The sequence below is a fragment of the Giraffa tippelskirchi genome, chromosome 7 (assembly GCF_054371585.1).
Source record: "Giraffa tippelskirchi isolate mGirTip1 chromosome 7, T2T-mGirTip1v1.2.pri, whole genome shotgun sequence".
NCBI lineage: Eukaryota > Metazoa > Chordata > Mammalia > Artiodactyla > Giraffidae > Giraffa > Giraffa tippelskirchi.
In genome coordinates, this window is record NC_137281.1 from 116250697 (window position 1) to 116267889 (window position 17193).

General features: G+C 38.0%; 1 protein-coding gene across 2 annotated transcripts in view; it reads left to right on the plus strand.

The window, feature by feature from the left end:
* NEDD4 (NEDD4 E3 ubiquitin protein ligase) overlaps positions 1 to 17193 on the plus strand; it is a 141129-nt gene that overhangs the window by 26262 nt on the left and 97674 nt on the right. For both annotated transcript variants that reach the window (XM_081510235.1, XM_081510234.1), the window contains exon 5: positions 15590 to 15643. In XM_081510235.1, the coding sequence (XP_081366361.1) occupies positions 15590 to 15643 (54 nt within the window). The remainder of the gene's footprint in view (positions 1 to 15589; positions 15644 to 17193) is intronic.

The window sequence follows — 17193 nt, forward strand, 5'->3', positions numbered from 1 at the left end:
CCACACGATGTGGCCAAAAAAAAACCCAAAAAACCACAAGCATCAAATGGATAAAAGAGATGTGGTATATATATACAAGGTATACAAGGAATACTCATGAATACAGTGAATGCTCAACAATAAAAAAGAATGAAATAATGCAGCTTGTAGCAACATAGATGGATGGGCCTAGAGATTATCTAGTTGTCATACTAAGTGAAGTAGTCAGAAAGAAAAGACAAATACCATATGATATCACTTCTATATGGCATCTAAAATATGATACAAATGAACTTATTTATGAAACAGAAGCAGACTCAAAGACATAGAAAACAAACTTATGGTTACCAATGGGGAAAGGGGGTGGGAAGGGATAAATTAGGAGTTTGAGATTATCAGATACAAACAATATATATATAAAACAGATAAACAACAAGGTCCCACTGTGTAGCGTGGAGAACTATATTTAGTATCCTGTAATAAATTTTATTGGAAGAGAATATGAAAAAGGATATATATGTATATGTGTATATGTATAACTGAATCACTTTGTTATATACCAGAAGCTAACACAATACCGTAAATCAGCTATTCTTCAGTAAAACAAAACCAAACAAAAACCCAACAACATCAAACTTTGTAGGATGAAGCTATAACACTGCTTAGAGAGAAATATATAGCATTAAATTATATTGAAAAAGAAGAAATGTCCTTAACAATTAATCTAAGGTTCCACCTGAAGAAACTAGAAAGTAGCATCATTATAGAACCGACAGACTTTAAATGGATAAGTAAGGGATGTTATGAACACTTCTGTGCTTATAAGCTCAATAACTTAGATGAAATGGACCAATTCATTTGAAGACATACCCTACTAAAATTTTAGTAAGCAATAAATTACCTGACAAGTTCTGTTAACTCTTAAAGAAATTACACTTGAAATTAAAAACCATCCAAGAAAGAAAACATTGATACCAGGTAGTTCCACTAGTTGAATTCTACACGAGTCTAAGGAATAAATAATCCCAATTCTATGCAATGTCTTACTGAAACTAAAAGAGGGACTTTTCCCAATTCATTCCTGAGGCCAGCATTATTCTGATATCAAAATCAGACCAAAGACTTTATAAGAAAATTAAAACTGCAGACCATTCATCCTCATGATCATAACCATTCTATGGTAAGTTTGTTAAATTGGGTCCCTTCCATTCTGAAAGGGCAGTAATTTGTTCTCAAATTACAGAAATGGGTTTGCCTTTCCTATTTGCAGAACCTCAGCCAGCACAATTATGTGGGTGCTTACGGAATATGTGTTCATAGGGATGGAATCTATGCAATATTTCATCCTTTCAGGGGACCCAATTCACAGAGAAGGAGGTGCAAGAATGAGCCCATGACCTGGGATCCATTAATCACATCATCTACCACACCATCTAGAAGCAGGCACTGGATTGGCCTACTGAAAGCACAACCCAGGCACCAATATGGAAACAATACTCTGTAAAGATGGCATGCCAGTTTAATATTTAAGCCAAAAACCTCAATATAAGCTGTATTCACAACAGAAAGTATACACGGTCCAGGAACAAAGGAGTAGAAGTAGGAGTAGCCCCACTTACCATCATTTCCAAAGACCCACTGGAGGATCCCTGGAACTCTCGGCTTTGCCAGGTTAGACATCCAGGTCCCCAGGGGGAGCACACACCTTCTAGGGGACATATTAAGGATCCCATTCAACCATGAATTACACCTGCTGCCAGGGCATTATGGGCTCCTTGTATCCAGGAACCAGCAAGTGATTGAGGTTATTACGTGGTTTCTAAGGGACCAATGGAAGAATTAAATGAGCTCTTTATGGGAATCACTCTATACCCTTTTAAGTATTTAATGGTGGTACAAATCTATGATATTCTCACTAGGTTGCCATATTTTTATTTGTTTTTTAAACAGCTTTATTAAGATACAATTAACAATCATGTGCAATTCAGTGGTTTTTAGTATGTTCATGGAGTTGTTCAACCATCACCAAAATCTTAAAACATTTTCATCACCTGCAAAATAAACCCCATACTCATTGTTACTCCTCATTTCCCCCCAGGATCTGCCCCCTTTCCCAGGCAACTTCCAGTCCACTTTCAGTCTCTTAAAGAGATTTGCCTATTTTGGATGTTTTGTTTAAATGGTATTATACAATATGTGGTCCTTTGTATCTGGCTTCTTTCACTAAATGTAATGTTTTCAAGGTTCAACCATGTTTTATATAGCATGTATCAGTACTTAATTTCTTTTTGTTGCCAAATAATATTCCATTATATGGATAACCACACTTTATCCATGCATTGGGTGGGCATCTGAGTTGCTTCCACATTTTAACTGTTATGAATAATGGTGGTATGAACATCTGTATACAAGTTTTTGTGTAGACATCTATTTTCATTTGGGACGTATATACCTAGGAGTGGGATTGCTGGATCAAATGAAGAACTGCAAAAATGTTTTCCAAGTGGCTTTACCATTTTTACATTCCTACCAATAGAGTATGAGAGTTCTCACTTCACATCCTTGACAACACTTACTATTATCTGACTTTTTATCACAGCCTTCCTAGTGGGTGCGAAATGATATTTTCTTACAGTTCCCTGATGGTTCATGACATTGTGAATCTTTTCATGAGCTTATTGGCCAGTTGTATATTTTCTTTGGAGAAATGTCTAGTTAGGTCTTTTGCCTGTTTTATAATTAGTTTATTTATCATTTTGTTATTGAGTTGTCCTAGTTCTTTTTATTTCTAGATACAAGTCGCTTGTCAGATACACGGTGTGCAAAAATTTTCTCCCATCCTGTGAGTTGTCTTTTGAATTTATTGATAGTGTCCTTTGAAGCACAGAAGTTTTTAATTTTGATGATGTTTGGTTCCTTGTGCTTTTCTTGTCATATCTAATCAATATTGTTTTAATTTACTATCTTCACTGGAGGGAGGACAGTTTCAGAGGCTTTCCATTTGGCCTTCTCACTGCTGCTGCTGCTAAGTTGCTTCAGTTATGTCCAACTCTGTGCAACCCCATAGACGGCAGCCCACCAGGCTCCTTAGTCCCTGGGATTCTCCAGGCAAGAATACTGGAGTGGGTTGCCATTTCCTTCTCCAATTCATGAAAGTGAAAAGTGAAAGTGAAGGCGCTCAGTCGTGTCTGACTCTTCAAGACCCCATGGACTGTAGCCTACCAGGCTCCTCTGTCCACGAAATTTTCCAGGCAAGAGTACTGGAGTGGGTTGCCATTGCCTTCTCCAGCCTTCTCACTATGATAGTTCTTATCCCACAAGCCATAGATGCAGTGTGGTACTGGTAGTGAGTAGATCCAACTTCCAGTTCAGTTAGGTTCAGTCGCTCAGTCATGTCCGACTCTTTGCAACCCCATGAATTGCAGCACGCCAGACCTCCCTGTCCATCACCAACTCCCGGAGTTTACCCAAACTCATGTCCATCGAGTTAGTGATGCCATCCAACCATCTCAACCTCTGTCGTCCCCTACTCCTCCTGCCCCCGACCCTTCCCAGCATCAGGATCGTTCCCAGTGAGTCAACTCTTCGCATGAGGTGGCCAAAGTATCGGAGCTTCAACTCCAACACCAGTCCTTCCAATGAACACCCAGGACTGATCTCCTTTAGGATGGACTGGTTGGATCTCCTTGTAGTCCAAGGGACTCTCAAGAGTCTTCTCCAACACCACAGTTCAAAAGCATCAATTCTTTGGCACTCAGCTTTCTTCACAGTCCAACTCTCACATCCATACATGACTCCTGGAAAAACCATAGCTTTGACTAGACGGACCTTTGTTGGCAAAGTAATGTCTCTGCTGTTAAATATGCTATCTAGGTTGGTCATAACCTTCCTTCCAAGGAGTAAGCGTCTTTTAATTTCATGGCTGCAATCACCACCAGCAGTGATTTTGGAGCCCCCAAAAATAAAGTCTGACACTGTTTCCACTGTTTCCCCATCTATTTCCCATGAAGTGATGGGACCAGATGCCACGATCTTAGTTTTCTGAACGTTGAGCTTTAAGCCAACTTTTTCACTCTCCTCTTTCACTTTCATCAAGAGGCTCTTTAGTTCCTCTTCCCTTTCTGCCATAAGGGTGGTGTCATCTGCATATCTGAGGTTATTGATATTTCTCCCGGCAATCTTGATTCCAGCTTGTGCTTCTTCCAGCCCAGTGTTTCTCATGATGTACTCTGCATACAAGTTAAATAAGCAGGGTGACAATATACAGCCTTGATGTGCTCCTTTTCCTATTTGGAACCAGTCTGTTGTTCCATGTCCAGTTCTACCTGTTGCTTCCTGACCTGCATACAGGTTTCTCAAGAGACAGGTCAGATGGTCTGGTATTCCCATCTCTTTGAGAATTTTCCACAGTTTATTGTGATCCACACAGTCAAAGAGTTTGGCATAGTCAATAAAGCAGAAATAGATGTTTTTTGGAACTCTCTTGCTTTTTCGATGATCCAGCGGATGTTGGCAATTTGATATCTGGTTCCTCTGCCTTTTCTAAAACCAGCTTGAACATTTGGAAGTTCACGGTTCATGTATTGCTAAAGCCTGGCTTGGAGAATTTTGAACATTACTTTACTAGCGTGTGAGATGAGTGCAATTGTGTGGTAGTTTGAGCATTCTTTGGCATTGCCTTTCTTTGGGATTGGAATGAAAACTGACCTTTTCCAGTCCTGTGGCCACTGCTGAGTTTTCCATATTTGCTGGCTTATCGAGTGCAGCACTTTCACTTCCAGTACACTTGAAAAACAGGAAAGTGACTTTTGAGTGGATCCACAGAACCAGTGAACTCAGTATAAATTGAACATTAGTCAGGACCCCGTTTGTAATCAGATCCCTTTGAGTCCTGCATTTTTGTTTTTAAATTTTGTGTTTAGCTGTGCTGGGTCTTTATTGTGGCACATGGGCTCTTTGTTGCAGTGTGCAGGCTTCAGTTTATCTCAAAAAATCTATAGAAATTTGGAAGTTAAACAGCATATTTTAAATAAGCCATGATCAAAAAGGAAATTGTAAGGAAAATTAGAACTCATTTTAACTGATTGGCAATTTAAACATACCAGGCTCTTGAGAAACTTGTATGCAGGTCAAGAAGCAACAGTTAGAACTGGACATGGAACAACAGACTGGTTCCAAATAGGAAAAGGAGTACGTCAAGGCTGTATATTGTCACCCTGCTTATTTAACTTATATGCAGAGTACATCATGAGAAACGCTGGGCTGGAAGAAGCACAAGCTGGAATCAAGATTGCCGGGAGAAATATCAATAACCTCAGATATGCGGATGACACCACCCTTATGGCAGAAAGTGAAGAAGAACTAAAGAGCCTCTTGATGAAAGTGAAAGAGGAGAGTGAAAAAGTTGGCTTAAAGCTCAACGTTCAGAAAACTAAGATCATGGCATCTGGTCCCATCACTTCGTGGGAAATAGATGGGGAAACAGTGGAAACAGTGTCAGACTTTATATTTTTGGGCTCCAAAATCACTGCTGATGGTGATTGCAGCCATGAAATTAAAAGACGCTTACTCCTTGGAAGGAAGGTTATGGCCAACCTAGATAGCATATTGAAAAGCAGAGACATTACTTTGCCAAGAAAAGTCCGTCTAGTCAAGGCTATGGTTTTTCCAGGAGTCATGTATGGATGTGAGAGTTGGACTGTGAAGAAAGCTGAGCGCCACAGAATTGATGCTTTTGAACTGTGGTGTTGGAGAAGACTCTTGAGAGTCCCTTGGACTACAAGGAGATCCAATCAATCCATCCTAAAAGAGATCAATCCTGGGTGTTCATTGGAAGGACTGATGTTGAAGCTGAAACTCCAATACTTTGGCCACCTCATGCAAAGAGTTGACTCATTGGAAAAGAGCCTAATGCTGGGTAGGATTGGGGGCAGGAAAAGAAGGGGACGCCAGAGGATGAGATGGTTGGATGGCATCACCGGCTCGATGGACATGGGTTTGAGTGGACTCCGGGAGTTGGTGATGGACAGGGAGGCTTGGCGTGCCGCAATTCATGGGGTCACAAAGAGTCGGACACGACTGAGCGACTGAACTGAAGGATATGGATGAGATAATTCAGTGCTTAGAAATTTACATCTTCAAATGCTTTTATATAAAAAAAAAGAATATAAAATTGATGATCTAAGTTTCTACCTTAAGCAAAAAATAAAAAGTAGAGGGACGAAAATAAGAATGGAAATCAATAAAATAGAACATGGACAACAAGTAGGGAAAACGAAACTAAAGATAGTTCCTTGAAAAGGTTAAGAAAATTGCTACATTACAGGAAGCCCAAATAAGAAAGAAAACTCAAATGACCAGTATCAAGGAGAAAAGGAATCTCAAAATGTGGGCAGAAATAGATACTATGGGTATCTGTTAGAGGAATTAAAATTGTACAAATTTTAAATTTAAAACTGTAGTTAAAAATTTTCCCATTTTTAATGATCTTGATTTCCTATTAAAAAGGATATTTGAAAGTCTTTGCTAAAGTCTTGAGTTAGAGATATTACCACAAAAATAAGAAAGACGACCATTTAAAAATGCACACCAGGCTTAGGACTCTATTGCCTTGTACTCATTTCTTTTACCATAATTTCACTGTTGCCAAATGTTCTAGCCAGTATTACTTTATTTGAGATCATGCATAGGTCATGCATTTATTTTAATCATAAATTTCTAAGTTTATTGTGAGGATAACTAGATAATTTGTGTGGATCAATGCTAATTCATCACAGCTAGATACAGAACTGAAAACACATGGTGATTTAGCACTTGCTGTACAAAGGACATAATTATGTGTGGTTTTCTATTTTCTTCTTTGTCATTTCATTATTTATTCATAGCACAAACTGTTTTCCATTGAATGTATTCACAGAGAAATGACTATTGAGATAACATAGTATAGTAAAATCTTGGTTATCTGGCGTTCAGCCAAATGGAAATTGTGACCAGAAGTTGAAGGGAGATTTTATATCTTTGAGAAAACATGAAGTTCAAAGAAAGTTTTTTTTTTGTGGAGAACTCTGTTGTTTAGTCACTGAGTTGTGTTCCGACTCTTTGTGACCCCATGGACTGACTGTAGCCTGCCAGGATCCTCTGTCCATGGGATTTCCCAGGCAAGAGTACTGGAGTGGGCTGCCATTTCCTTCTCCAGGGGATCTTCCTGACCCAGGGATTGAACCTACATCTCCTGCAGTGGCAGACTGATTCTTTACTACTGAACCAGAAATGTTTCTGGTAAGTTAATAGATAGGACGACTCCAAATTGAAGGTAATGTTCAATCACAAAGTATAGTAAAAACTGCACTTACAGTTGCTCACGTGAGACCAGGAGAGGTGAGTTATCAGGAGGGAAAACAGTCTGACACATTAGGGAGCCATATACTCATTATATGCTCTGTGCATCAGCATAGCATAGGAGCCTCTGAAAAAGGGCCACTCCATTCCCTGTATACCCATGGTGATGAGTTTGTATCTTTGGTATTCACACACATCTTGTAATATGTACATAATGTGTATATGTTCATGCATATATTAGTATTATGTTACAGAAGCAACATGTATACCTTAGATATTTTTATAAAAAGAAAGAAAAATCAGCTGTAATTTAATTTCCATAAAGCCACCACTAATTGTGTGATAGTATGGTATTTTTTCCTATGTATTTTTATCCATATATTTATCCTGGCAACCCACTCCAGTATTCTTGCCTGGAGAATCCCATGGACAGAGGAGCCTGGCGGACTATAGTCCATGGGGTTAGAAAGAGTCAGACACGACTGAGCAACTTAATACTCACTCACTCACAGTCCCTACCCTCAACAAAGTTTACTATCTACTGTGGGGCCCTATGAACTAGTTTCTCAAAAGTATATGTGCTGAACCTTGTGAAGGGAAAACACAGGTGCTAGTGAGTGAATATCAGGGGATATTAGAGAATTTAGGGGAGTCCCTAAATGTAAAGTATTTAAAGTAGGCCCTTCTACAGTGTATCATTTAGGATGCTTTCAGCTTCCAGTGACAGACTCACTGTAACAGCTAAAATAGGCTTAAATGATAATTGCATTTATTATTTCTCTTCACAAGAAGCAGGCATAGAAGAGAGGTAGTGACTGCAGCAGCTGAACGGGGTCATGTGAAGCCCAGCTTCTCTGGGATTCTCTTGGCTTTCTGTCCTTGGTCACAAGAAGCCTGCAGCAGTTCCAGACGACATAGCCTCTGATGATGATGTCCAGAGGTAGACCCTATCAGTCTCCTTTAAAAAGTGAAGAACCCTTTTTCAAAAGTTTCTCTGGGAGACTTTCATATCTCTTAGGCCAGAATTATGTTGTGTGTATATTTCTAACCCAGTCATGGATAAAGAGAGTGGAATTACTGGGAAGCTTAGAGGAATCAAAAGTAAGCTCATAGGAGGCAGGGTAGGGGGAGTAGCTGCTGGTATCCCTGACACACATTGTCATCCAATATTTCAAAAAAATCAGAATTCTGTTAGCTAGGAAAAAGGATGGGGTGACCCATTAATAAAGCACTAAGTATAGTATGGGGCTTCCCTGGTGGCTCAGATGGTAAAGAATCCACCTGCAGTGCAGGAGACCTGGGTTCAATCCCTGGATTGGGAAGATCCCCTGGAGAAGGGAACAGCTACCCACTCCAGTATTCTGGCCTGGAGAATTCCATGGACTGTATAGTCCATGGGGTCATAAAGAGTCAGACACGACTGAGCGACTTTCACTTTCACTTTCATAGTATGGTATAGCCATATAATGAAATCTTCATCCGCTGTTTAAAAAGAGACAGATGTTTATGTATTGATAGGGTGTTAGTTTAAAAATATACTAAATGAAGGAACAAAGATGCAGAACATTGTATGTATGATTCACCTATTTGTGTAGAAACAGAACAACTCTCTCATATGCAGGCATCTGAAAAAATACTTCTGGCAGGACCTAAGAAACTGTTCACAGTATTTTCTCTGAGGATGGGAGAAAGGTGAAAGATTTATAATTTGCTATACTATGTATCTTTTTTTACTGTTTGAATTCCCCCCTCCATGGCTGTGTATCTATAATTTGTTTTTATATTTGTTGATAAGAACTGTATAGAGAAACAAAGTAGAAAGACACAAACATGTACATAAAAATGTGAAGATACTTTCTATGAAAATACCTAGTTCATGTAACTTTTTACACAGTTTTTATTTTAAAATCTACTTATCACAGATGTTCACACAAAAACTTGTAGATGAATGCTCATAGCATCATTATTCATTATAGTAAAAAAGTAGAAACAGCCTGTAGGTCCATCAACAAATGAATGGACAAACAAAATGGACAAATGAATGGGATATATACATACAATGAAATATTATTCAGTTATAAAAAGAAACGATGTAGTGACACATGCTACAACATAGGTGAACCTCAAAAATATTTAAAGACCACATATTGTAGGATTCTCCTTATGTTAAATGTCTATAGTAGGCAGATCTGTAGAGACAGAAAATGTATTAGAGGTTGTCTGAGATTGAGGAGGTTGAGGGGAAATTAGGAATGACTGCTTGGGCTTCCCTCGTGGCTCAGCTGGTAAAGAATCTGCCTGAAGTGTGGGAGACTCTGAGTTCGATCTCTGGGTTGGGAAGATCCCCTGGAGAAGGGAATGGCTACCCACTCCAGTATTCTTGCCAGGAGAATTCCGTGGAGTGTATAGTCCATGAGGTTGCAAAGAGTCAGACATGACTGAGCAGCTTTCACTTCACTTCACTAGGAGTGACTGCTGACATGCATGGAGTTTCTATTTGAGGTGATGAAAATGTTCCAAAATTGTGAGGGTAGTTGCATACTCTATACTAAAAACCAATGAATTGTACATTCTCAATGGGTCACTTACATGGTATGTGTATTATATCTCAATAAAGCTTTTTTTTTTTTTAATATACCTGCTTTGTTTTTTTCCTGCAACCACCAGCATAATTTCCAGGAACATTACTTTAGGTTGTTTATGAATAGCAGAGAATAAGTTGACATTTATCAGTACCTTTATCCTTCTTTGAAAATTTATTCCTCTGGTGTTTCATTGTTTTTTTTTTTTCTTTGCTCTTTTGTCCATTTATAGACTTACATATTTTTCCACAAACATCACAATAGTCTTTATTTTTGTTTTTTCTTATACCTTTCATTTAACTATGACCCTGTAAACTGTTTTTTGTGCCCACAGCTTTACTCCTATTTTTAATAGAAATTAAAAAATAATCTCATCAAAAAATTCACACATAGCTTAAAAAGAGATAGTATAAAGAAAGGGGCTTATAGTAAAGAGCAAAAGACTCTGGTGCCTCATCCTCAGCCCTCCTATTCTCGCTTCCCAAAAGGAACTGCTCTAAACTGCTTCTGTTTGTCATTCTGGTCATTATTCCCATTCTGATGAATAGTTCACACATCCCTGTCCCAAACTGACCTCCAGCTATGATAGATGAATAGATCACCAACTTATGTTTGCTTTCTGTCCATGGTCACAAGAAGCTTGCCATGATTCCAAATGACATAGCCACCCATGATAATGTCCGGAGGTAGAAAAGGGAGAATTTCCCCATCGTGTCTCTTTTAAAAGGTGAAGAACCCTTTTTTGAAAGTTTCCCCAGAAGACTTGTCCCCTCATAGGAGTCTAGGCTGGAAATGGTTTTTCTTCAGGAACTTAAAGCCATTGTTTTATTAACATTGAACATGGTATTGCCATTGAAAGGGCTGATTCTTGTTCCTTTGGGGGTGATCCTTCTCTCTCTGTGAAAAAAACTGATGATTTATCTTTATCTTGGTGTTTTAAAATTTCAAAGTATTATGGCTTGTGTGTGCAGTGTCATATTGGGCCTTTGATAAGCATTTAAACAGTTTAAACACCACTGTTTCCCTTCAGTTCTGAAGCTTTTATGTGAATAATTTCTATAATAATTTCCTTCCCTCTGTTTATATGGTTATTTGGAGATTCCAGCTAGTTGGATGCAGGGTCACCTACACTGATTCTTACCTTTCTCAGTCAATATTCCTCATGTAAACCACAGAACACAGAAAATGATTCGAGTGGAATTTTTCTCACATATTTCAAAGATAACCTTATCCAGTACCTTCCTAGATATATAGGAGAGAAATTAGTAGGTAACATACAGAAAATGTCTTGGGACAGGAGTCAGCAAACTTTTTCATAATGAGCCATATAGTAAATATTTTAGGTGTCACACAGATAGGAGGCAAAAAGTAAGGCTGCTATGTAGGTACTTTGATAGCCATTTAAAAGGTAACCATTTCAAAATGTTAAAAAAAAAAAAAAGAAAAACTGTTTATGGGCTGTTAAAAAAAAAGAAGCAGGTGCCTGGCGGGATTTGGTCCATAAGCTGTAGCTTATTCAACCTCTGTTTAGGGTATTAGGGCTTAATTTTTCACTGAATCTGTTCAGAAAATCCTCTTTTTATTTTCTCTCATATTTTCCTTCAGCTTAGCTTTTTGTTCTACATTTTGAGAGATTTCTGCAAATTTACCTTAGATTCCTTATATTTGAATTCAGCAGTCATTTTTAGTTGCAACACCACTCCATGCCTCTTAATATTGTGTCCTATTTTTGTCTTATAGATTCAAGACTTCCGTAGATATTTCTAAGGAAATATCTTACAGTTTTTAAAGGTGTTTACTTTTGTTTCTTCAGTATTTTTTTTCTTTGGGGACAGTTTTTCTATGTATACATCTGTGATCTCTGCTAATATGGTTACACTTAACTGTGACACAATAGAAAAATCATCTATTGCTTCTACGTATGAAAAGCGCAAACATGTAACAATTATATTTTTAGTTATCATTTATACATTACATGTTAAAACTGATGGTTGCGTTATTGTCGAACCTCTACCTGAAATCAAAGAGGAACTCTTTCATAATGTGTGTGTGTCTGAGTGTGTTTACCAGAGGTTTAGGTGCCATATGAATATTCTCTCATTAGGGCCATTGACTCCGTTGCTTCAACTTTCTGTTCTTTTGTTTTCACTTTCTTCAGAAGCCCTGCTTCATTGCTTTCCTCCCCACTTCATCTCTTCCAGAAAAGTGTTGATGTTGCTCACCTGCTGGTGGCCCTCTCATGCGCATATGACCTTTGCTGTGTTGCTTTTATGCTGGTAGCTTCTGGTGAAAGATGTTGGATTCGTAATCTCTGAAGATTTAACTTCGGGACCAGGGACCAGGCTTGATCACTCAAGCGCTTTGGTGTAGCAGTTTTATTAAAGTATGAAAAGGGACAGAGAAAGCAAAGATCTTACCAGGCCCACTCCCACTATATATACATTTTAAGATAATAGGATTAGTCAGGAGGTTTTCAGGAAGGAGAAACATGTCCTCAAGCAGGATACATTATTGTTATATAATCCATACTAAGGAATGTAGGAAAAAACGTTTGTCCTTTCCTCCTCCTTGAGAATTCCAGACCCCTGTCTCCGCCTTGAGAGCCCCAGACCCCTTTCTCCTCCTCGGGGACCCCGGGCTTCTTAACAACTTGCCTAGGAATTGACTCTCTCAGTGCCTTTTACAAATTCCTTTCCTATTACGAAAATAGGATCTCAAGAGGGAGAGAATTAATGTTTGTGTTTAAGCTGTCCTTCTTGAATTAGAATTCTCACCACACATTTTAAATTGTATTTTTGCATTTACCGTGTGCCTTTGATATACATCCCCCCCCAAAGTAAACAAGTGTTTTATGGTGTTTTTATAATTCAGTAGGCACCTATTCCTGGAGGAGGAAATGGCAACCAATTCCAGTATTCTTGGCTGGGAAATCCCATGGACAGAGTGTGCTACAGTCCATGAGGTCACCAAGAGTCAGACACGACTTAACTGAACAACAACAGCAGAGAGCTATTACATACTATTAACTTCAAAAATGGAAGGATGTAGTCAGTTTTCTAATAACTGAGAATGAAGGGGAGTGACTGGGGAGGTAAGACTTCAGAGCGGAGTTGACATTTCAGCTGAGGCTTGAACAAGGGGTAAAGTTTGGACTTGTTGAGCGGAGAAGGTATTGCTCATGGAGTGACCTTAGCATGCACAAAAGTGCAGATCAGAAAGCTCAGTGAGCAGTAATTCGATTGTTTGTTGTGGGATTAGAGCACAGGGTGTTGGTGTATTTGCGTGGGCAGGGGACAGTTACAGGGCAGAAGGCTGGAAAGGCACACTGGGCTCAGGTCATGAAGATCATTCTGTGCCCAGGTATTTGAATAATTTTCTTTAGGCCACTGGGAGTAGCTCTTGAGTACAGCAGTAAAGAAGGCCTAAATTGTCTTTCAGATAAGTCACTCCGGTTACAATAAGAAAGATAGATTGAGAAGATAAAACAGTTGAGGTAGAGCCTCCTGCTAGGAAGCTATTAATTATAGTCTGAACCAGGACAGCAGAGCCTGTTCAGGTCACATCTGATATCTGTTGTCTTAGCAGTATTCGTTAAACATCTACATTGTCTACCAGGTATTTTGTTAGGCATTGAGACTCTTTGTTTTTTTCTCTTAAAATATTTTTCATGGCCTTCTTCCCTGTTCTCACTGGGACCATCAAAGGCAAAGCTCTCAACACTTCATGCCTGAGTTACTACAGCCACACTCCCGGTGGACTCCAGGGTCTCTCTCTAGTCCTGTTTATTTTGTGTATCACTCACAAAATAATGTTAACATGTGATCTTCGTCATTTTACTTTTTTCCTTTGAAAGCTTAATTTTCTCCCATACCAATCAAGTTTTAATTCGTTTTCTGGGTATTAGTGCCTTCAGCCTGGCTCTTCCCTAAGTAACCAAATTTTTCTTAAGACTTTCTACCATAAAAATGTTCTCATTAGTTGATTTTCTTAGAGCACACTTATTCTGCCTCCATGCCTTTCTCCCCTGTGATCTCCTTGGTGTGAGTATTCTCTGTATTTTCTTATTCAAATTATTCCCATCTTTCAAGTCTTAGCTCAAGTGTCATCTCCTCCCCCAAATTTCCTCTACATCTTCCTAGAAAGGATTATTCTCTTACACTTTTTCTATCCCCAGGGCATATCTAGCCCTTAATTGTGGCTCCCACCCTCATTGTTCCTGCGTGGTTACAATATGACTGCAGGGGTACCAGCTGTCCTAACCAAGTTCCACACAGGAAAAAGGAGTACAAAGGGCAAAAGCAACAGCTCTCCCAGCTGAGTCAGCCCCATTTAAAGAGCTCTCCCAGAAGTCCCACCCAGTGACTGTCGCTAAGTTGGCCTCTTTGGTCACCCCTAGGTGCAAGAGAACTTTTTTAGGGAATCTTACTGAAAGTTTCAATGTTGAACAAGTCCAGAAGGCACTGTTCACACAGAAAACAATACATGAAAAAATGGAGTGTTTTGTATTTTTATCTGGGTGATGATGACATGGTAAACATGTATGAAGGGTCATCAAGCTGTATATTTAAGATTAGTAAATGTTATACTTTTCTGAATTTGTTATACTTTTCAATTAAAAAAGTTAATGCCCCTCTTCCCCATAGTTGTGGTGACCCTAGGCAGATTGCTTCAGGTATAATTAGGATTATGTTATCAGAAGGACATAAGGGAGAGCGGATATTGGTTTGGGTATCTCAAAATCCTTGTCACACGTATAGGACTTTTTCTGAAGGGTAGTAATGCTTTTGACATATAAGCCAAAGTTTTAATATATTTCAGTGTTTAATGTGATTTATTTATCATACTGAAAATATGAACTTAAATGTAAGAATGTTCTGTACACCATCTTAACCTCTGGTATAAAAAGTTATTAAAGATTTTGTTTGATATTTAGTAAATATTATTAATAACTTGATGCTGAAACATTTCAGCAAAAATAAAAGCATCGGCTTTGAAAAATAAAATATTAATACTACATGTTAATTTTTACTTATGCTGTAAGATATAAACAATAAGTGAAAACTCAGTGTGTACTTTTTGATTGCTTAGGTATTTTATATAGTAGAAGCAATATTGATTTTATCAAGTCAGTACTAAACACTTGTTACCATAAAATCAATATCCACTTTGACTAGTTCTAACCTTATAAATACAAAGTGAGTACATAAAATTAATAATAAGTTAAAATCCCATCTATATTTTTTAAGTGCTTGCAAATATTTAAAGTTTTGAAATTGTGTCTTTTATTGTTTCTTAGAAAAAATGGGAAAATAAGAAACCAAATCCACTTTGTTGTTATGGTAAAACTTAGAAAATGGTTGACATGTGACGAGTCTGGGCTTTTGTATTAAGTTTCACATGTAATTTAAAATACATTGTAAGTAACAGGAATTAGGAAATGGCAATGTTTATAAGCATTTATTTCTTGGTGTCTGTGGCTTGATGTTCACTTCTCTAAAAATTAAAAGTAGAGTTGATTTACAATGTGTTAGTTTCTGGTGAACAGCAAAATAATTCAGTTATACACACAAAAACACAAGTATGTGTGTATGTGTATATATATTCTTTTTCATTGTAGGTTATTATAAGATACTGAATATAGTTCCAGTGTTCACTTGTTTTTAAGCAAAGGTTGTTTTTTCCTTACTTAGGTTCATCCTCAGCAACACCGGCTTCTATTTGAAGTGTTTGATGAAAATCGATTGGTAAGTCCTACCATACAAGCATAAACCGTGAAGCAAGGGTATACTTGAATAACAAGCAAAAGTAGGCCAGGAATCTGTGAAGTGAGAGATGCTTTTGAGGTGGTTATGGAAAGACTGGGCAAAGTGGTGGATAGAATTTTTTTTCCCTCTTTTTCCTGGTGCTACTCTCTACTCTTCTGTTCTCCCTGGCACCTCTCCTGATTGTCAGTTCTCAGCAGATTTCATGGTCTTCCTCAAGGTCTCTCATGGCAGGAGATACAGAAAAGTCAGCCTGTTGGCCTGACCTTCCTGCACACTTATGCTGGTACCCTGGTTGATAGTCCCAGGCTCAGGAGCCTTCCCCTCTGCACTCCAGTGGAGGTCTTGAGGTTGCCTGTATCCACTTGTGACATCCCATCCTCTCCCTTATCTCCACTCTTCTGTTGAATACAAAGGAAACCTCTCTAACTGATGAAATTAAGTTCTCTAAAGAATTGCCAGTGTTCAGAGAAACAAAAAGCAAATATAACCTGATTTTATTTTTATAAAAGGATAGTTGTGATTCCTAATTTCCTAAAGACTGTCTTGAAATCCTACCCTTTTCCTAATTTGTCTTGGAACTGTATTTCAAACCTTTTTAGCATTTTACATTTACATTTTAAACCTGTAAGATTTGAATATGGAGGCATAAGAACAGTGTTATATAGTCAAAGCTTATCAATTACTAAACAGAAGCACAACAAAAATTAAAACAGTTTTATTCATTTTGTAGCTAACATAGAAACTAGATTTTTTAAAGAATCTATTTTTTAGTGTTGGACTATATAACACTTGGTTTTATAGATGTGATAACTGTACTAGTAACAGAAGATATTGGAGAAGGGAATGGCAACGCCCTCCAGTATTCTTGCCTGGAGAATTCCACGGACAGAGGAACCTGGCAGGTTATAGTCCATGGGGTCGCAAAGAGTCAGACACGACTGAGCTACTAAGCTCAGCACAGCACAACTGAAGATATTTCAGATGAAATCATTAATTAGTATCATTATAGGCAAAGGTACTTTTTTTGCAGCCCAGGGAGACTTCATCACTAACTTGGCAATCTAATTTTGTAAGGTTCGGTGACAGATGTGGATGATTTGCTTATCATTTGGTTAGTCACAGAGCTTTTTATTTTCTGTTTGTATTTTTGCGTTTTTAAAAATAGAATGGAGAATGTTTTCTGTTTTTTCCTTCTGTTGCTACAGATCTGTTTTCCTTCTAGATAGGACCAGGTGAAATTTAATATTGGTGTTTTGTAATCATGAAATAAACATACAAAAATATGTATACTATAATATTTATCTTAAATAATAAGACAAATATCTGTATGCTTATTATTCAACTTAAGAACTTGAACATTACCAAAATCTTCAAAGCATCCTTTAACCCTTCCAATAGCATCTCCTTTTTCTCTCCCACAAGTAGTAACTATTGTCCTGAATGTTGTGTTTATCATTTCTTTGCTATTTAAAAAATTTTATCATGTATATATGTATCCCTAAAAAACATAGTGGTTTCCGTTTTCATAT